A 21,710-nucleotide genomic window follows, 5' to 3' on the forward strand; every position below is an offset into this window, starting at 1 on the left:
TGTAAACCAGTCAAACCGGGACATTACAGTGTATTACCGTCTCATATTTTGCGTGTTCTCTTGACCTTATTTGGTGAAATGACATAATAGTGGAATAATAATTACTTTTATTTGGTTACATGCGGTCTTCTTTCGCTCTAAATTTGTCTATGAATTGGACGCCCAAGGTTAGTGCATGGAGGAGGCCATAAGCGAAGACTGTGTACTCAACTAGACGTCACAAGCTCGTTTCTGAATGGGGGATTTTTTTTTTTTTTTTTTTTTGGCTTAGTGCTTTTTTGGCAAGAAAATGCTAAAAAAGAAATTCCCTGCTAGCAGAGGTGTCAGACCTCTGGTAGCAGGGGAACAAAAAATCAGAACTAATTTCAAGAAAAAATAAACCAACAAAAAACAAGAAAAACTGTAAGCTGATCGGCATCATGCACATAAACTAGTAAACACAATTACTAAATGAAACGCCCTATTTTTTTTAAAATTTAAGTTTACTCGTTCGAGTAATTTGACTGAGAAATTTTAAATTGTAATGTCAGTGTTGACAATATAACTGTCTTGACAACGATGCTGTCCAAACAATAGTTACATTTAATGCTTTTGTTCAAATGTGATTTTCTTTTTGCTTTTCGCTCTGCATGAATAACGTTCATTCAACCTTCCGTTAGAATTTAAATAATTAAAGCACATGGAGTACTGAAACATGCTCTGAACTCTGCTTCGATCGCGACAAACATTTCGAATTTCAGCACCGAGTTCACCGCCTTAAAATGGGTTGTTCCGCCTCCAAAAGCAGCGTTAATATTTCAGATCGTTTTGGAGAAGAGAGAAAGAACGAAAGGTTTGTCTAAATCATGTAACAGAATAAATCGGGTGCAAAAATTATAGCTGTTATAGACTGGTTTCATAGGAATACAACATGACTAACCGCACGAAATCAACACTTCTTTTGTTTGCTAGTTTTCGCCATCATTTACATGTAATACGCTCACGAAGTTGCTCAGTAGATTATAATATTTGATACTAGAATAGAGGTTCCTTTTATTGCCGAAAGGTAATCACAAAAAAGATGTACGCTTCATTGTAACATATCAGACCACATTTATAATTTCCAAAGTACCGAGTAAAATAATTTGTTTTTTCGTTTCCTTTTTTACGAGAATTCTTAATACTGGACGACACAATTATGGCATAGGCTTCTTTTTAAGAATAGTAGGTACTAATTTTACCCGAAAAAAATACTGAACTGAATTTAATTCAATCATCATGTGCCATCACTGCATGTTGAATGATAACAAACTTTTTTCCGCTTTCAAACCATGCACTAACTGACTGAAATTTACAGAGTCTATTTTAGCGCAATTACACTGTATTGCAAAGCATTCGTTCGAGATGTTAACACTTATATATTTAAAATTAAACCAAAGCATTTATTGAAAAGCGATTTCTCTTAATGTGAAGCGGTGAACAACGACAACATCAACAACAACAACGGTTCTTTTGTTCCACGATAAAATAACAGAACAAACGTAAATTATGCTTGCGGTACTCCCAAGAAAATTAAATCAATCTAATATGAAATTGTTAGTCCAGGAACTCTTTAAATTTTCGTTTTCAATTTTAACTTATTTAATTGAAGAGCGCTCGTTCTCTGAATTTTATAACCCGCGGCCGGCGTGTGTTTCACTTTGGTGGAAGCGAGTCGTGACGAATTAGTTCCCAGTTTCTTGTCACGTGAATATCCTAAGGCGGACAGAAGCGAGCTAAATAGGTCATAAATCAGTTCTTCGAGAGAATCCATTCAGATTGAGAGGATGCTTTCTCTTCATCGAAATGATATCTTGCGTTATCTTTCTTCTAGCGATGAAGGAGGTCTGCTTATCGGCCATACCGATGTTCTGTCGCGTACAGAAGAACATGGTGGGAGGCATGTTGAGGTAATATTATGGTGACATTGCCGCAGCTACGGCGGCGATGGCAACGAGTAGTCGCTGCAAATCACAAAAGATTTAACGATGAAAACTCTAGTATTGCTCCTGTGTGCGCTCAATTTCGTATATTTGTTTGTCGTTCTCTGCAAAGCAATTTCGTGAAATGATCAAATTCAAAATTTTATGCATATGGTAAACTGTGTGCACTTGACGATGAATATTTCGTATGAGTTTGGCTAATATGAATGCTGTTCCTAACGTTCAGTTCCTGATAGGCTACGTTTACAAGTTGAGCGAATTGAAAATATGCTTTAATCCAAACAACGTCAATTTATATTTTCAGGTGCAACTACAAGAATCCTTCGGTTCTTTTTTTCCTCTTGCAAATTCTAGGGTTATTGTTATCTAAACCTCACTGGTATAACAAAATTTAAATAACAAGGGGGAAACGAAGAAGGCGGGCAGTTACACAGGTCGCCCAAGCTCTATGATTTGTGTTGATCTTTGTAACGTAAACATCAGCGTGACGTAATTTGAGCATCGAGATCATCGTTGCATAATAGCGAAATTATAAGGGTTTGTATGGGGAAAAAGAATTCGAATTCAAGGAAAAATTAGAAATGATATTTTATTAAATTTATCACCTGAACTCCTTTGTAGTTCCTTTTGTGTCCTGAGTGGTTTCTAGGTCGATTTGAACCGATTTAGTAGAGTTTAAGTTCCAACGGTTTTTCTTTCTACACATACCTTGTATATAGAGAGAAACCATCAGGTGAGAAGTATTTTTTGAAAAATCATTTCTAATTTTGCTTCAAATTCAACTTTTTCCCAATACAAACCCCTATAATTTCGGCATTACGCAACAATCATCTTGATGCTCAAATTACGTGTCGCTGATTTTTACGTGACAAAGGTCAACACAAATCATACAGCCTGGGCTACCTGTGGTAGCTGTAGTAAAATATTGTCATCCTGAAAATCGCCCATAGGTGAATTGCATTGCCGCCATGTTGGTGGACAAAACAAAAGAAAATTTGCTCCCATAGTCTGCATAAAATTGGATGTTAGCTCCCAGAGGAGAAAAATCTTATTGTTCCTGTACACCAACATGGCCGCCATGACGTCACATGTAATTCTTCAATTGCAATAAGCGTATCTGTGTATAAACTGGTTTAGCCTCATTAGCAGACATTAACATAAACGACAAAACTTGCTACAGCCAAATACATTAAACAAATCAAGAGCTTGGCAAAGTTAGTACTCTGAAAATTTGAGCATGATTTGTTAAAAAGTTTTGGGGCGTATCAAGATTTACCAAAAATGTATGGCTTGATGGCATATATCTTGTCAACCAGCCATGCATGCTTTGTAAATTTCACAGCTAGTTTATCTGAGAATATTCAATAGTATTCACTGTGCTTACCAAGCGTGACAGGCTCCTTGCATATTGTTTGATATATGCTAATGAAGCAAAGTGTCAACAGTGACGTCAGCAAAGATTCTCCTATACTTTTCCAGGGTCAAAGTCGTCTACCGCTTCCGAGTAACGTGATCAAAGTTTACTTGCTGTCATGATTATCATAAGCCTAAAATCCCTCAGGATTGAGTTCAATAGGCTCGATTTCCGACGTCTCTCGGGTCCGGTCTGTGATCCTCCCCGAAGAGAGACTCCTTCGGGGGGATAAGTGCGGGCTCATTTTCCCGAACAGCGGCTGGTAATCGAGCCTATGAGTTCAATCAAGTAGCTTGAAGTAGTTCTTGATTAGTCAGTTAAATGTTCTACGCATACAGCAACGAGGTAAAGGTGCTATGTCACGTAATTTTGGGAATGGGAATATTAACACATTTAAACTGGTCATGAATTTAAATGAAACTTTATAATAACTGCTTAAAACTATAGAAAAACAAGAAAAAGCAAGGAAGCTGAAAAGGAGCATGGTGGACAAACGTAGACAAAATTAAAAGAGATTGTATTTGGGCAAACTTGAAGAACGGCGGCCCGACTGTTCTCAAGCTTATCTCAGTCTGTATGAAAGCGTGATTTGTAATGTTCAGAAATCGCCTTTATATGTTATCAGGCCATGATTTCAACAATAATTGAATTTTGCACCGCCATTTTTTCTGTTAGAGCTCTTAACGAAAAGACACTCGATCACCCAAAATAACGTTCCGTTAATCGACTATAATATGTGTATTTAGGCTACAAGCCAAGTGTTATCAATTTAGTCAGCTAGTCAGTCAGTTAGTCGGTCGGTCGGTCTGTCAGTCAGTCAGTCAGTCGGTCGGTCGGTCGGTCGGTCTGTCAATCAGTAAGTCAGTCGGTCGGTCAGTCAGTCAGTCAGTCGATCGGTCCGTCGGTCGGTCGGTCGTCAGTCAATCAGTCAGTCAGTCAATCAGTCTTTTGCATGCACTGCTCACGTATGGAATATCGTTTTGAAATATTTTCATGTTTTTCCATTTTGATCAGGCTCCAGGACCCACAGAGGTTCTCCCGGACATCATGGATCCGAGGCTGGTGCAAAAGACTGTTCGTATTTTCCTGAGTTCAACTTTCACCGATACAAGGGTGGATAGAAACGAACTTATGCAGGAAGTCTTTGAACCTATCAGGGACCTTTGTCAACAGCATGGCATTGCCTTTGAAGTGGTGGACCTACGATGGGGTAGGATAATTGACAGTTCCTTTCCAGCTTCAGTTGTATAGTAACAGATCGAACATTAATAGTTTCATGCAGTCAGCGTGCGATTTTTATTTTCTCTGCCTCAGAGAAAACGCTAAGCGAGACGACAATAGCGTCTGACCCCAGGTTACTCTAAACAAGAGCAGGAGTCTCGAGTCTACGATACAGTTGTCACTATTGATTGCCGTCTATGGAAAACGGTTCTCCAAACGTTTATCCAACTGAAGTTGAACAGCAGTTATGCTTTATAAGACACCGGAATGACGACATCATAATGGGATGTTATGGCAAGGCATTTGATAATGGTTTGCAGGCCAAGGCGGCAGGGCCCAAGCTTATCTTATTTCCAGCCAATCAGAATTTAGGGCGTTCGGGACTATACCATTCTTAGGGGCGCTTTTCCATGTGCTCGCCCCCTTTCGATCGCTTACCACCACGTCGTTCATATCGCTGGGTTGAACTAATTTTCAGCATCTTTCCACCACCTCCCTTCCGCCTGCCTGCAAATTACTTCCTACTATGTTTCTCTTTCTTGTTTTAGTGGGTGGCGGTTTTTTCCCCCACCTTTTGCTGAAGAGATATTTAGTTTATTATATATTGGCAGATCTTGAAAATAAAGTTCATCACCCTTGGTGGCCAAATTTTCTCCAACCAAATCCGACTCTGTGTTTATCTCCTCAGCAAACAAGTGCGCCGCTACGCCGAGCTCTTGGTCACGCAATGCAAGGTTCCAGCGTCCTTCTTACCGAAAAAATGGCTTGATATAAAAGCATTTTTTGTGCGTTCGATAGCTTTCTTACTCAATTGTTCCATAACATCTTTTTCTCCAGGTGTGCGCCAAGAATCGGTGGATGATCATCGTACCGTGAACATTTGCATGGGAGAAATAAAGCGCTGTCAAGAGATATCGCTAGGAATTGCCTTCATCGCCATCTTAGGCGACAAATATGGTTGGAGACCACTTCCTCCATCCGTCGACGCAGCCGAATTTGAATCGCTTTTAGAACGTATTGACGAAGCGGATCGTGAGCTGGTTACGTCATGGTATCTTCGCGATGACAGCTCAGTTCCTCCATGCTATCTTCTCCAGCCAATCTCGACCCAGTTTCCCATCAACTCGACAGACAAAGACGACATGGCCAAGGCTTGGGAGGGATGGGGCAAAGTCGAGAAGACTATTTGGAGTCATTTGAGGACGGCGGCAGAAAAGGCTGGACTGGAGGAGGAAGAGAAGCAAAAGTACACGGTATCGGTGACTCAGCTGGAGGTAGAAAGAGGCGTGGTTACTGATCCCGAGGCAAGGCAGCGTTCTCTTGTTATTGATCGAAGGTTTGATCACATAAATGAACAGGATAATGCGGCCAGAAATTTCGTGAACTTGCAGGTAGGACCATAATGAAATGGAAAAATCGTATTGCATCCTACCAGTAAGGGTTCAAGATATGACGATATAAGCTCACTTCTTTGATTTCGAGGAATATAAGTTAGCGTACATGATCTAATAAACAATCATGCATTAATAAACTAAAATAAATAAACAGTGATTTTGTGATTAACGCACCACCTGCCCCCCCCCCCCCCACCCTTTTCGTCTAATGAATACCTCGTATGGAAAGGAATCAAATGGAAATGTTTATTCAACAACTGAACACACTTGACTTCAGTCTGTCAACACCACAAATTTTCAATTTTCATCATCAATTCACACTTTTATATAGTTTCACTTTGTCATTCATTGTCAAGGTGGCATTAAAAAGACATACATATGTATCTTTTCTTGTTAGGAGGGTGGAGAAAAAGATCCTGAGTGCCTCACGCTGATGTCGGAACTGAAAGAGCGTCGTATTCCAGCTTCACTGGAAGTTGAACGAGTGCTTAAGTTTACTGACTTGAGATGGCATCACGAAGGCCTTCAGAAAGACGAGCACGATGAGTACATAAGAGGTAAGAGACACACCAAAGGAAAGAATATTCCACAAACCTAAAGGGAAGTCGAACAGAGAAAAAGAGGAAGGAATAGGGGGAGGAAGAAGGAGGGAGGGAGAAAGGAAGGAAGGAAGCAAGTAAGCAAGGAGTGAGAGAGGGAGGGTGGAAGGGAGGAAGGAAGGAACCTTAGCTATAAAGGAATTTAAAACAAATGGCTGTGTTGTTTTGAAGAGTAGTCCCGTAAAACCTTCCATTTCACGATAATCTTGTTGTTGTGTTTACATATATAAAACGAATTCATCTTGTTAGCTTACGCTATGGAAGATTACTAACTGAATCCATGCATGACATCTGTTGGCACTCGAGGCAGTTTTGAAAACCCTGAAAAGGAGACAAAATGGAAGAGATACCCAACCACTTTTGTTCTTTCTTTCTTTGTAGAAATGTGCAATCGAACCAAAGAGCTATTAGCATCACGAATTACTGAAGTGTTGCAAAATCTTGGTCCTCCTAATCCACTTATGGAGGAAGTCACACGTCACGCACTCTTCTGCCGTGACCGCACCCACTCGTTCCAGGGACGCGTAGATGTTTTACAGGCCGTCAACAATTACATGAGTGATCAGAATCCCAAGATGCCTTTAGTAATTTATGGTGAATCCGGAGTTGGTAAAACGTCGTTGATGGCCAAGGTTGTCATGGAAACACAAGAGAAAAGCAAGGACAAAAATCTGGCGGTCATGTATCGATTTTGTGGAACTACTCCCGATTCATCCACTGGTATGAGAGCGATAACGTAAATTATATAAGGGAACTTAAAGGGGCAGTGTCACCTATTTTAGTGTCACTATGAATGGCCAAAAAGCGTATTTTTTTCAATGGAATCCTCAAAATAATGGTCGGCGTTTGTTAACAATAACCTTACTAGTGCAAAGAAACTACTATTAATTATGTTTTGCTGCGGATTACTAGGATGAAAGTGGATTGCAACTTGAAAAAATTGGCCAATATTTTCAAGTTCTTCCTGTGTATTTTAGAGAATTCGCTAAAAATTGATCATGGTTTGAATCGCCGTGACACTGCCCCTTTAATCATCGACGACGGCGACGGCAACGACAACACTGCAAAACAAATGGCTTAATGAACAAAAATTATCGCTCTGCACGTGCATTTTAAATTTTAGTACATTTCTTTGCTGTCCTCTGTAAAACAACAACGTGAAATGACCCAATTCAAGGTTTTGTGGAGAACGTGAACATAGTTTTCATTCTCTTTCTTAACTAGAACACCAATCCCACCAATTTGGTTCCTGGGTAGTACACCGTTTCTGTGGGAGTTGAACGAGTTGGAATAATGGCGAAGTAATACAAATGAAGTTAAGTTACATTTTCAAGTGACGATTTCGTTTCATCTTCTGCTATTAGCCATCGTCGAAGCATATTAGAAGCAATTCCCTGACTTCTTTTAAAGAAGGCATAATCACGTTCAGAAGAAAAACATGCCAGTGAAATATTGCATTGTTTACAATTAACAACAACCGTAACCTAGAGATTGCTTAATGTCGTTTTGACACAACAAAGTCACGCAATCAATTGAGTTCGCGTCCCAGGAGTCCTCGGCCGGAGCCAACGTCCGGGACGTCAACGTTCTCTTTTCTAAAGCTTTCTATTATCAGCTCAAGGGTACGAGCAAGCGTATACTCCTGTAGTGCTTTCTTACCAATAAACTATATGAATAAACTAGTTCAGTTGAGTTGTTGTCCAAAAACACAACAAGGTAATCATTTTGAGTCAACAGACGTAACCAACACAACAAAGTTGTGGAGAAACTAATAACCATAAATATTTATTGAGTAAAATAATATCTTTTCAGGTCGAGCCCTAACAGAGAGTTTCTGCAAACAACTTAAATTAGTATATGACATTAACGATGAGGTACCTGAAGACTACAAAGGCTTGTGCGAGGTCTTCCCCAAATTCTTGGAGCATGCCTCAGAAGAACGACCCCTGTGTATAGTGATCGATTCCTTAGACCAGTTGACTGACGAGGATGGCGCGAGGCGCTTCTTGGAGTGGCTTCCATGCAAGCTTCCTGCGCATGTGTACATGATAGTATCTACCCTACCGGAGGAGGGTGGGTGTCTGCAGCGTTTGAAGACATTTGGAATACCCGATGAACAGTTCTTGCAGGTAAATAATAGGCAATTTCCGAGTTGCTGTGAACCTTATTATGAGAGCGAGGCTAAGAGCCAATCTTTTCATATGAAAATTAGGTTTGTTTGCATATGAATGAAAACTAATTTTCATGGTAAAATCTTTGCACGTAGCTTCGCTTTCATGATGAGGTTTAAAGCAACTCTGAAATGGACTATTAATTAGCCGTTGTCTTTTTAACAAAAATGGGTTATAAAATGAAGTAACGTCATGCCGTCTTTTATCACATGAAAGTCATAAGCTAAATATTAATATCATTATTTTAATTTAGGTGACACGGCTTGATGTGCATGACGGACCTGTTATCCTTGGCGCCTGGCTTGAATCCGTTGACAGGACGCTGACCCCCGAACAGCGGGCACTTGTATTAGAGGCCTTCAACCGCTGTCCCTTACCACTGTATTTACATTTGCTGTTTAACAAGTGTCGCTCATGGCCCTCGTACAAGTAAGAGCTTCTCTATTCTTGGTTACCAATCATTTGGCGTTGTACGGAAAACAGAGTTCACGGTTCGTCGTTCGGTGTCTGCTTTTTATAAGAATATATGTATTTGCATACTGTAGAAAGTTTATCTTCCAAGTCTTTGTTTTTTCCTCCCCGCATTTTTGCTTTCTGTGCAAACTCGACATTTAGCCAGTTATTTTACAAATTAAAAAATTTGAAATAAAAAACAATAACAGTTTCAAAAATATAGCAGAGTTATCTTTAGAGAATACCCTTTCTAATGGCAAACTCGACAACAGTCCTTCCCTTATAACACAGCAAACGGCTAACGTGGACCTCCTCTATCTCACTGATAATTAGAAACATCGCTGACATCGTCCTTGAAACTGACGTCACTGGCATGATCAACTCTCTGTACCAGGACCTTGAAAGGTACCACGGTCAAATGCTGGTGGAGAGAGTCCTGGGCCTGCTAGCCGCGGGTACTGATGGAATGAATTCAGACGATATTCTTAATATTTTGAGTTGTGATGACGAACTCTTAAAGGACGTGTTGGTCTGGCACCAGCCACCAAAACGCCGCTTGCCACCCTTACTACTGGCTCGTCTGAAGCATGATCTCGGTCCTTTTTTAGTAGAGAGGGGTGCGTACGGGGTATCACTGCTGGCTCTCTACCACAGGTATGACTCAGAGAAGTGGTCTCTTTAGTTACTTGATAGAGCCCTCCCCATGCTCTGTATATCACTTTGAGGTTTTGAATATCTGTTTTACTGAATAGATACGTCTTGTATTAATACAAAAATATTACGGTAGTATTTAATTGAAAGTGTATTTTCACGTCCAGAAAAAGAAGTGCTTAATTATATCCTATTTCAATGATCAATTAAAGAAACAACTAACATTTGACTTTACCTGATATTTCAACCTCGTTCTCAAGCCTTTCCTCTTCTCGTCCTACCTTGGGAATGAGGTTGGACCTGATTCAAGAAATCAACGACCTAACACCAAACCCAAGGCTTAACTGGCCTTGACACAGACCTTTAATTCTGGAAAACCACACTTTAGTGCGTGGCGTGTAACCTTTGATACCGATACACCAATCTTTTGTTTCTGAAACATTAACGTCTAATGCTTTGAAACGCCTTATTCCAATTAAAGGCAATTTTTGGAAGTCGCCACAGAAAGATATCTCCAAGGTGATCGTCACAAACAAACTCACCGCGGTATTGCCGACTACTTTTCTGGAGAGTATCATGACAATTATGGCAAAGAACGCGACATCCCGGCCCAGCCTCACGCCTACTCTGCGGTCGCTCTTAACCTGAGGAAACTGGACCGACTTCCCGTAGCACTACTTGAGGCACATGACTTTAAGAGGCTGCGAAGTACTCTGGGAGATTTAAAGTTTGTTCAAGCAAAGTGCATGGCGGGAATGGGGTATGAGCTCCTGGCAGAGGCCACCAGGGCTGTGAGTTGTTCTGTGGATGAACAAGCTGATTCTCAGGTGAGATGAAGTAAACCCTTTCTCGACCAATCAACCCTTAGAACCAGCCAATCAATCAATTGAAATGGTCTAATGATAGTTATCTATGCGAATGAATTGTGAAGTTGACTACGTCATAGAATTCAGCGAATTATGAGATTTACTAAACTTCAGACTTGGTCGTTTATGTTATTGCGCGTTCTCTTTCAGATGTGTTTGATTCCCACTTGAAGAAGGTGCTTTTAATATGATTCCGATTTCGTTCACATTTTATTGCACTTTTTTCTCGAGAGACTTTTCTTGCTCTGACTAAAAATTCTTCTCCATGGCAACCATGATGGTACACCGAGAGTAAAGTCGTTTAGTCCATTTATTTTGTTCCTGAGAAAAAGGGCTATATCTAAGTTAAATATGCAAAACTAGCTCAGACACCCAAGAAAACTTATTGTTTGGCCATTTAATGTCCACATTTTGTAGAGGATGGCTAAGAAATATGCAACTGGAGATGCAAGTTACACGCGTTAGTCATATGCAACGCAACCGTTACGATTACGGTCGGGTTATACAGCCTGACCTTTCGAAGTAACCAGTTCGATGATTTACCCAAATGCTTCTCTTTTTAGATCATCGAGGATCTTCAAGATATCTTGGGATTCTTACGCAGTGAAATTCACATCTTAAGTCGATCACCGATCCTGACATACCAGCAGGCAGCGACCTATCCACAACACCAGTGGATCGCAAAGGAAGCGCAGCGAATCCGTGGAACATTTGATCAGCCAGACCCCAACAACATTCCCGCCCCAGAGGGGTGGGTAGAGTGGGTGAATAAGCCTCAGGTTCCTGAAGCCTTTGAGCTTGAACTCAGCGGTCACTCCAAGGGGGTCCTCTCCACCTGCTTTGCAAAGGACAACAGAACGTTGCTGTCTGGATCAGCCGATGGAACCATGCGCGTTTGGGACAGCCAAACAGGGGAGCTTCATGCCCAGCTTGAGGATCATCACGGACCTGTCACGTGCGTGCGGATGTCTCCGGATGGAACAGTAATGGCGTCTGCCTCTGCGGACAAGACTATCAGACTTTGGAGATTTCCAGCCAATGAATGTTTTAAGTTAGTATATAATTACTCTGTTCAAACTGCTAGTTATTGGAAGTTTAACTCCCCTGAGTTTCCTACGGAACAGTTCTTGGTTAGTTTTATTTAAATCTGGTACCAAGATAAGAAGGATGTGCGACAAACGGCAAAAATGTCCACGTGACTGCGATTAACCTATGATTTCTGCCCGCCCGATTAGTTTCGTGCTGGCGTCAAAGGCCTGGGTTCGTTTGCACTGTTCTAATCTATGAGTACCAAATATTTTAAGGAAACGAAGACGCGAATCTGACGTTTGCCGTTTGCCTAAAACGCGATCCTAAATCTTTCTCTTTTAATTTCGAAGCGAAAATTTAGTAAAATTGGTTACGTTCTCATATATGATTGCCTGATGAAAATGGTCCGATGCCAGTTCGCTGCCATTTCTTGCATTTTGGAAACTTGGCTCTGCACGTTCCGTGCAATTAAGCTTTAGAAGAAGCTCTATGTAACACTTCTATAAAGTGGTTTGTTGACCCCTTTAAATTCGGTAAACAAACAAAATAAAAAAGACATCATCAACATCAACATCTTTCCTTGCCAGTCCCAAAGAGAGAAAAATCCAGGAACGACTTGTACGAGATGGTAGCTCCTCGTTTGCATTTTTGGCGTCTACATGGCTAAATGAAAACCAAACTTTATCCCATTATCATGCTTAGTACTGCTCAAAATGCATTTCCTTACTTCGTTCTCTTGATATTCTAACCTTCTTCTTGTGGTCTTTCCGATGCAAGTCATACCGACCACCAAGAAATAATAACTGAATTTCTGGATATTTAGTTAACAATGGTCTGACGAAGATTACGAAACAAGTAGTTGCTAATGAGTCACAATTATTAGTAACACCTTTAGCATAACATAATCAGCCATAAGGGAATGAAACCATTAGTCTTATTGAAAATGTGTCACTGATAATTATCAAAGTGACTTGATTGTTTCTTGTTATTTTTGGAAGGATCCTTAAGGGACACGAAGATAGAGTGACTTGCATTGCCTTCTCTAAAGACAGTGGAAAACTTCTGTCAGCTTCGAAAGACAAGAACCTGAAAATCTGGGACCTACACACTGGAGAGCACCTAGAGACGCTCTCAGGACACAAAAGCTTCCCTATGTCATGCGCCTGGTCACCGCTGGATGAATCAGTTGCTGCCTCATGCGGTGACCAACTGGAGCTCTTCATCTGGGACCTCAACGAGAAAAAAATGAGGCTCACTTTAGAGGGACACCAGAGAGACGATAACCCAAATTTCCCCGTGAAAGACTCTTTGGAGAGCCATGAAGACCTTGACTTCAAATCCCTTATTTGGTCAGTGTGCTTCTCCCCAGATGGAAAGTACCTGGCTTCAGCATGCGTGGACAGTGACGTCATCTTATGGGATGTGCAGACTGGGACGAAGACCTGGACATTTAATCTCCCAAACGACGCTTCCACTGTAGCTTTTGTCCGGACGGATCATGGCACACTACTGGCTGCAGGTTCGTCGGCTCATCATACTGTCACCCTCTTTGACGCAACCTTTGATGATGTTGAAGCTCGTGACGTCAGCAGCAGTTCCAGGACTCTTGCTTTGCTGGGCGGTCATTCAAACTGGGTGATGGATGTGGCATTTAATGGAGATGGCACTGCACTGGCGTCCGCAGCTTGTGACAAAACAGTGCGCGTCTGGGACGCAACGGCTGCAGAGAAACTGCGGGAGGCGCGTTTTCATTCGGAACGCTGTTGGAGTGTAGCATACTCTGATGATGGGAAATGGCTGGCTTCTGCTTCGGATGACTTTAAGGTGAGAGGAAAATTTCAATTTATTTAGTCGCACAGGATTTGTCAGATCGTTACTTGGAGAAGGGTTGCCGTGGGGGCAGGAGTTTGGCCAGCGATTACCGTATTTACTCGAATAAGCGCCGCCCCCGATTAAGCGCCGCACATGGAGCGGAATGGTTAATAAGCGCCGCCCTCGAATAAGCGCCGCAGCTCCGGTGCGGCGCTTATTTGAGTATTTCCATAAGATGATAAAAATACACTGTAATCGCTGCAATGTGGCTCTAAGCCAGCAATGGGAATTTATTTTCATTAATAGTGATGTTTTTCAGTTCGAAGTGAGTATATCTTGATGCTCTTTCATTCAGTTCTCTCTTCAAAATGTTTGCGTTCTTCAGTTCTTGCGTGAAGGCTGTAAACTTCGTCGGTACGACAAGCCCAATCTCCCTCTTTCTCTTCTCTGTAACTGTTGCAGTAAGGAGATTGTCAGCGTTTGATTGTACAATCAAAATGTTTTGGCTTTGTGGCATGAGCCTTTTACTAAGTGCCGCCCTCGAATAAGCGCCGCACAGGAGACACGAAAAATTAATTAAGCGCCGCGACGCTTATTCGAGTAAATACTGTAACTAGTACATAATTCCGTAATTACATTGGTCGTTTTGTGTTTTCAGTTGTATCAGGCTCTACTTTAATTTTCCTCCGTACTACAATAGGTTAGGTAGGTTTATTAATGTAGCTTCTTCGGGCATCTTAACCTGGTTAAAAATCCCATTTGCGTATCGATGAGTTACTGCAAAATAGTTTAAAACCCAGTGTTAGTAGTATTCTCCTAATTTCTGTCACGTCAATTCCCAGGTATGTGTTTGGGACATGGAGACGTTTGAGGTTTCCCTGATCTATGAGGGACACGAGCAGAAGAGAACCTTTTCCTGCGGGGTTCGCGCATGTACCTTTTCACGTGACTCAACTCAGGTCGCCAGTGGTGGAGACGAGCTCAAAATTCGCATCTGGTCGCGAGAGACTGGTGAGGACAGCATCGTGTTAGACTGTGATGAATACATGCTTCCCTGGTGTCTGCGTTTCTCCATGGATGACAAGCAGTTGATCTCTGTTGGCGAGTTTACGAACGGTGCGATCGTCTGGGATTTACAATCACAAAGCAAGGTCGCGACTTTGGGAGGTCATGAACGTTTCTGTCAGTATACTGAATTTTCGCCATCTGGGAAGTTTATCCTTACAAGCTCCATAGACAACTCCGCAAGAATCTGGAACAGCGCCAATCTCCAGCACGTAACCACCGTAACGCAACCTGACTGGATCACCTGTGCTACGTTTTCAAACGACGAGAAGCTGTTAGCCACTTGCTCAAAGGATGAGTTGGTTCGTCTGTGGGATACTAACACCTGGCAGGAGATCCGTGTGATGAGGGGACATGAGTCTGAGATCAGGATGGTCAGCTTTTCACCCGATGGTAAGTTCCTGGCGAGCGGGGCCTTGGATCAAACAATCCGCATTTGGCGCTGTGCTACTGGTGACCAGGTTCAAGTGTTCTACGCGGCCTCAGGGATCTGGGGATTAGCCTGGCATCCGACTAAAACCGATCTGCTGACGGCTGGAGATGCTGTGGGATACCTGTATTTCTTAAAACTTCACAAACGAGATAAAGGAAAAGAACCCTAAAGATTTGAAACCTTTGTCATAGAAGAAACTGTTTTCGCCATCCTAAATTGTGCAAGAATTCAAAACGATTTCCCACTTCAAACTTGAAATATCATGCTTCACACACGACTCATTTAATTAGGGCTTGCAGGTACCTTTTTCTTTTAGAAATTTGAACATTTTTGCAAGGGGTTGTTATCCCGGTGATATGATCTCTTGTTTCCGCTAATGTCTGGGTCAATTCCAAGAGGGAGCATCCCCCCCGGCAAACCCCCGGGCATTTGACTTTTTTAAAAATGCCTGATCAAATTCCCCGCTATATGGGCCGATTTCTAAGTCAAATGCCCCACTGGTTGGGGCTGAAAAGTCATCGTGTTGGGGTTTTTTTTTGTATTCGCTAGCTCTATTTATATAAAAATCAACGAAATTGATACATTCACAAATTTAAAACAATTCATTATTAAAGATAATGCATAACATCACATATGAAACTCAACTAACGGAGAGTTTAACGATATATGTACCGATACTCGCTTTTCTTTTATATTTAAAAATGTACATGAAGTTTGCAAATACGTGTACATTTTTCGCAAAATATTTGACTGCATGATTTGTTAAATAGTTTACGCATTGATTAAATAAACTGGATGATAATCATCTCTTGTTGCAGTAAATGAGCGTTTACGTTTACCTATAAATTTAAAAGCACACAACTTTATCACACAAAAAAATGTAACTGAAGCGCATTCACTTCAGGAATACATATTTCTATTACAAGTAGAACTGTGAACAGTTGGTTAAAACACAGTGATAACAAGAACAATAATAAAAAAACACTATGTTATGAAACATAGACATGCCAATAAGTCGAGCTTCGAACGCCGAGCAAAGGGAGAACGAAGCTTGAGGGAACTTGGACATACCACATATATCACCATAAATTTTGTCGAAAACCACGAGGAGTTGTGACATGTTACATGGAGAACAAATCATTTTTAAACGCGACCGCTGACCAGCATTTTTTCGACGGGTCAAATGCCCGATGGGTCGGGTTTCTATTCGCGTCAAATGCCCCACTATGTGGAGCCGAACAAGGGTCAAATGCCCGGGGGTTGCCCGGGGGGGGGATGATCGCGCTTGGAATTGACTGATACATTAAACACAATGTAGACAAGTTAAGGACCATCACGTCCGGAGACTTCAGACCAAAGCTAAGTTAACGGAAGTTCCCTCCTCAACACATTTAGAATGGTTTGAAAAGCTAATGTAAAGGCTAACTTAACACTGAAGGGAAAAACTCTTTGGAAAAAAACTTTCGCGATTAGCTTAATTGTACATGTGCTTTGGGCAAGTGGGCGTTAAATATCCTTCATAGGTAATTCATAAATAATTCAGAATAATTCATAAGCCCATTGACCTATCAAATGGTCGATAATACATCATGTGCAGTGACTTTATATCGATAAACCTCCTCCTTATTAGTATGCGGTGTTTTTCTCGTATGCTAATTTCCAACGTTCACAAAAGCATAATTGTTATGAAATGTATTGACACACGCTTTTCCAGAAATGTTTTTAAAGCCGTTCAAAAAAGTTGCAGCACGTGTTTTATCGGGTCCTCCTGCTCGTTTTAAATCATTACATAAAATACGTCTTCCTTTCTAGATTTTCTAATGTTTCGAGTAGGAGATTGAATTTTCATGGAATATATTCTTAGTTGCATGTAGTGAGCACTTCCCATACACTCGTCAACTGGAGCAATTCATATATATTGTAGAATATATGTCAATGCTCCGCAGATAATTTATAATTCACTATTAGGTTTACTTGTTAAATGTATAAAAAGTTGCCATGCCCAGCCGGGTGACTAACGTGTACTCGGGTCCACCCTTGATATGAAAACATGATAAATATTAAATGTACCTTTTCATCTCCGTCTAAAGCAATTTGCGGAAAAAGGTATCGAGCGGGGACAACAATGTTGCGCATTACCGTTCAGAAAATTCTTACGCCCTGTTTCCTGTCGTAGACCTACGAGAGGAAAAACTGCCACTAAAAATTAATCGTTACTCTTCAGTTTTCTTTTTCAAAGTGCAGAGCCGTACAGCAAACGTTATTGCACCGTTGTGCTTGATATATGCTGCATTCTTGCACAGCAATGTTCTGTTTACGCAACGCCCACTTTAGTTTTTAAAGCAAGAAGAGAGTATAGCTTTGTTCAAGAACAAACGACTTACCACAGGTAGTGAGGGTCCAGTGTCTGAGTTCCAAATCTCTTTGACAAAAGACCAAATCTACTGCAAATGGTATAACAAAACAATGCTCTTTTTTTTCTTTCCAAATTGTCTTCCTCAGCTCTAAGTTTTCAAGTTTTAACGTTTGTCTGTGGTAGGCTGTGCACGCAAAGCAAAGCTTCAGTATTGGCACTCCACGGCCATGTTGCTTTACCCCCAAATTCTAAATACTAAGACACAGCTGCTTTGGTCATTGGAATTTTCGGTTTCCCTCCTGAATGCTAGCCTCCTAGATTGGTGAATTTGTCGGATACTACGTACCTGTAAATAATTGAGATGAACTGCTTTGAGGAAGGTTCTTTGGCCCTATCTCCTGGGCACATAAAAGGTTGCCGACGCTGGTTTTGTGTAATTTTTGAAAAGGTTATCGTTTTTAAAATATAATTAAATATAATATAATCACTGCGTCTATTGGAAGGAACTAAGTTTCTCGGAAAGACGGTTTCGGTGTACTAGTCGGATGGTTCTTAGGATAAAGTCGCGTGGTATGATATCAAATGCTTCTTTTGCCTTCTCGCTCTACAGCTGCAACTATCATCGGCCGAAAAAAGTATTGAGATGGTACAACAATGTTGTGCACTACGTCTAACCAGAAACAGTCCCAAGAGTCGAAAGGAGAACAAGTACCCGCTTTCCACTTTCAGATCAAATTTTTAATCGGCCTTCTTTTATAACAATGCTAAAAACTTTGTGACGACGGACTTTTCCTCTGTGGCGACGGACTTTTCCTTGCTCGAGCGCACAGGAGAGACAACTTGAACTTCAACGGCGACTTGATAATATCGGGGGGAATTAGCTTGAGAGCACTTGCTCGCTAGCAAAACAGAGCTCGTCACAACTCTTAGGTACAGGGGTCTAGCCAACTGGAACTCGACGAACAGCAGAGAACAGACAAATCTTCTTCAATCCAGCATAGGTTTATTCAGCACTGCGTTTCTAACCTCGGTGCAAACAGGACGTTATCTTGAATGTAACCACGATGTAACCGATTTACAATTGTAAGCATTGTACTTATATAGTGTGTGTGCGGATGACGTCACAAAATTACTGGCGGCCATGTTGGAGGACTTACGTAATCAAAATGGCGACTGAAACAACAGGGGTTGAGCCTCTGATGCTCTCAAATTATAGCGAAAATCTTGAAGGCAAGGTAAAATATAGGTATCTCGATAAAATTTCTGAGATTGGTATAGATCCGCTTCTCATCCCAGCTAAAACGTTGAGCGAGAAATGCCTTCCACCAGTTGAATCCATGGATTTAAAAGTTACTTTCGTATCTTGTGCTCGATACTAGATTTATTCCAACGCACAATTTAAAGCTTACAGAAGCCTTCAAGCTTACAACCAGATGGTTAGTGGCTTCATTTCCAGTGTCCTTGGATGTATGATTAACAAGAGGTTTGTGGTGTTGGCCAAAGTAAGACATTCGCAGAGACTGAATGAACCACTAGTGCAATTGTGGATTATATTAAACAAACGAATAAGGTACTGTGATGTCAGCACATTGTGCAGGGTGTATGGCTGGCCTGGGTGAGTGTTGCTCACATATAGCAAGTGTACTATTCTATCTTGAAGTTGTCACCAGACAAAACGGAAGGTTAGCGTGTACGCAGGTTAAGTGCGGCTGGATTTTGCCAAGTTATGTTGAAAAGGCTGATTACGCCAGAGTTAATGACATCAACTTTTCCTCAGCAAGAAAACTGAAGGCAGCCTGGAGAAGTCTTTGAATGATAATAGTGATCAATCCTCTACAGGGATAAAAGAATCACCTACAGTACAGGGGTCAGTGCAGCAACCAACTAAGGATGAACTTGAACAGTTGTACAGTTCTCTCAATGAATGCAAAGTCAAACCTGTTTGTCTAAGTTTAGTAGAAATATATGCAGATGAATTTATTTCAAAACGAGAGGGATACCATCTATCCGAGATTTATTTGATGAGAAATACATAAACCTTAATTATACTGAGCTACTAGAACAGTGCTACAAAGTTGAAATAAGCCTCACAAATGAGCGAATAGAAATGATTGAGAAAGAAACCATAAACCAAGCAAAAAGCAGTGCTTTCTATCATCACAGGGCTGGACGAATTGGTGCATCTCAATGGCATGCAGCATGTCACACTGATCCTGCACAGCCATCACAATCTCTTATCAAAACAATTTGTTATCCCGACGTGTTTAACTTCCCTTCTGCAGCTACAAGGCATGGCTGCAAACATGAAGAGTTGGCAACAGTGGCAATCGCTGAATATGAAAAGCAGATGAAGGCAAAACATAACAACTTTAAAGCAGTCAAGTGTGGTACATTCATAAACAAAGATTACCCATTTTTGCATGCCACTCCCGATTTCATTTGTTCCTATGACTGTTGTGGCCTTGGGTTGGGTGAGGTTAAGTGTCCCTACTGCATTGATGCGAAAGAATTTGACTCTTATGTCAAACGTGGCAATGTTTACAGTGATCTTGAGAGTTTTAAAATTTTCAACATGAATCTAAGTTTGTTGAAATTAGAAGATGTTTAAAATACCTTACAGCAATATTTCTGATATCTGATAAAATAAGGGACAATGTCAATCAGGACATTATAGCATTGCATTAATGTTATGACCCTAGAATTATGAGCATTATCAATTATTTTTTCAATAAGTGTACCAAATTGAAATGCAAAGCCATGTTTAGTTCACTTACAAAGAGTGAGTTTTAGTCAAATGGTATGATTGGAGGGCACAGATTCACTAATGCAGAACATACCCTGATGATTCTATCAATCAAAGGGGTTTCCTTCTCTTCTTTTTTCCTGCATGTGAGGTAATCTGTAGGTAATCTACTTTGCAAAATAGTGTATTTTTGTCTCAAAACTCCAATCACCCTTTCCACGTGTATTCGTACGTTTGCAATTTTTCTTGTCTTCTCCACATCGATTGGATCTAACTGACTTTTCCCTTTGGTAAAAGCAGGGATATTTAAGCTTGCCTGGTAGTACCATACGCTTTCATGGACAGTGAACCCTCTGTCTGCAAGAACTAAGTCTCCAGGCAACAAGTTTGTAAGGAAACCAGAGTTTTCAGTTACAAACTTATCTGATGCCCTACCACCCCATGCTTTACTGATAAATGAAATTGATCCTTGGGGGGTAATGCCAATGAGCACCTTAACGGTGTTGTGGTGCTTATAATTAGAAAATGTTTGTGCCCTTGCCAGCAAATTGGTAGGCCTGTCAATGAAAATCTCAAAACAGTCGATAATCACAGTTGTTTTTAGACCAAATGCATCTATGAAACATTTCGGCATGGTCTTCTGAAGGTCTTTGCGCTCAGGCCACACTATCAAAGGAGACAAGCGAATATCCATTACCTCGATCCATGAATTGAAGACTCTTGAAACAACAAATCGAGATACACCAAACCGATAGGCGAGATCCTGGTGAGGTACGTTTAGCCGTAATTTCATAAGGACCATAATAAATTCTTGAAACTTGCTTAAGCGAGCACGGGAGAATTGCCTAGTTGCGTGAGGAGCAATAAAGGAAAATGTTTTTATCAAAATCTCGTATGAAGGCAATCCAGTGTAAAATTTGACCTTGCCATCATCATTACAAAAATACTCTTCATCATAAACTTGTCCTGGCGCCCACTGCCGACCAGCTAGACAGGCAGATTCGTCTGTATTTGTGGCAACATGTTTTAATTTTAACTCTCTCATATCAGCTGTAACATCTTCGATGTCATCAATTAACGCTTCAACTGGCTCGCTAGCCTCCTCCAGTTTCATAACTTTCACTTTTTCCTTTTCTTCTCTTTCGGCTTTACGTTTTCTGCGCTCCTTGATTCTGGCACTACGCTCCAGATTAGCTTGTGATTTTGCTGTTTCGTCGATTGATTTTTTCTCGTGACCGAGGCGCACAGTTGGGATCCAATCGGGATTGAATCTATCCCAAAGTTGGGCTGCTCTGCCACTGATAAAATGTTTCCCACAAACTCTGTCGTTTTCTAAAATCTTTTCTGTCAAGTCATCTCTGCTGATTGCCGCTAATGTATCAGTCAATTCCAAGCGCGATCATCCCGCCCCCGGGCAACCCCCGGGCATTTGACCCCTGTTCGGCCCCACATAGTGGGGCATTTGACGCGAATAGAAACCCGACCCATCGGGCATTTGACCCGTCGAAAAAATGCTGGTCAGCGGTCGCATAAATTGTCGGA

The 21,710-nt window shown here is 41.2% G+C and overlaps 2 protein-coding genes across 2 annotated transcripts; one reads left to right on the forward strand and one right to left on the reverse strand.

Annotated features, from left to right (window-relative positions):
• The first annotated feature begins 675 nt into the window (after positions 1-675).
• LOC146459544 (NACHT domain- and WD repeat-containing protein 1-like) lies at positions 676-17,675 on the forward strand. The gene is made up of 13 exons (XM_085089454.1): positions 676-832; positions 1,853-1,928; positions 4,390-4,585; positions 5,434-5,987; positions 6,388-6,547; positions 6,971-7,309; positions 8,402-8,718; positions 9,014-9,189; positions 9,547-9,867; positions 10,346-10,691; positions 11,294-11,781; positions 12,758-13,583; positions 14,414-17,675. The coding sequence occupies exons 1-13, from the start codon at positions 762-764 to the stop codon at positions 15,236-15,238; spliced, it is 4,695 nt and encodes a 1,564-aa protein (XP_084945580.1). The 5' UTR covers positions 676-761; the 3' UTR covers positions 15,239-17,675.
• Positions 17,676-18,529: 854 nt separating this feature from the next.
• On the reverse strand, positions 18,530-21,390 carry LOC146459545 (uncharacterized). Its single transcript, XM_085089460.1, has one exon. It carries the CDS (start codon positions 21,280-21,282, stop codon positions 20,212-20,214), a length of 1,071 nt encoding a protein of 356 aa, XP_084945586.1. The 5' UTR covers positions 21,283-21,390; the 3' UTR covers positions 18,530-20,211.
• Positions 21,391-21,710: the final 320 nt, after the last annotated feature.

This window comes from Pavona decussata, unplaced genomic scaffold (genome assembly GCF_977016875.1).
Source record: "Pavona decussata unplaced genomic scaffold, jaPavDecu1.1 SCAFFOLD_219, whole genome shotgun sequence".
Classification (NCBI taxonomy): domain Eukaryota; kingdom Metazoa; phylum Cnidaria; class Anthozoa; order Scleractinia; family Agariciidae; genus Pavona; species Pavona decussata.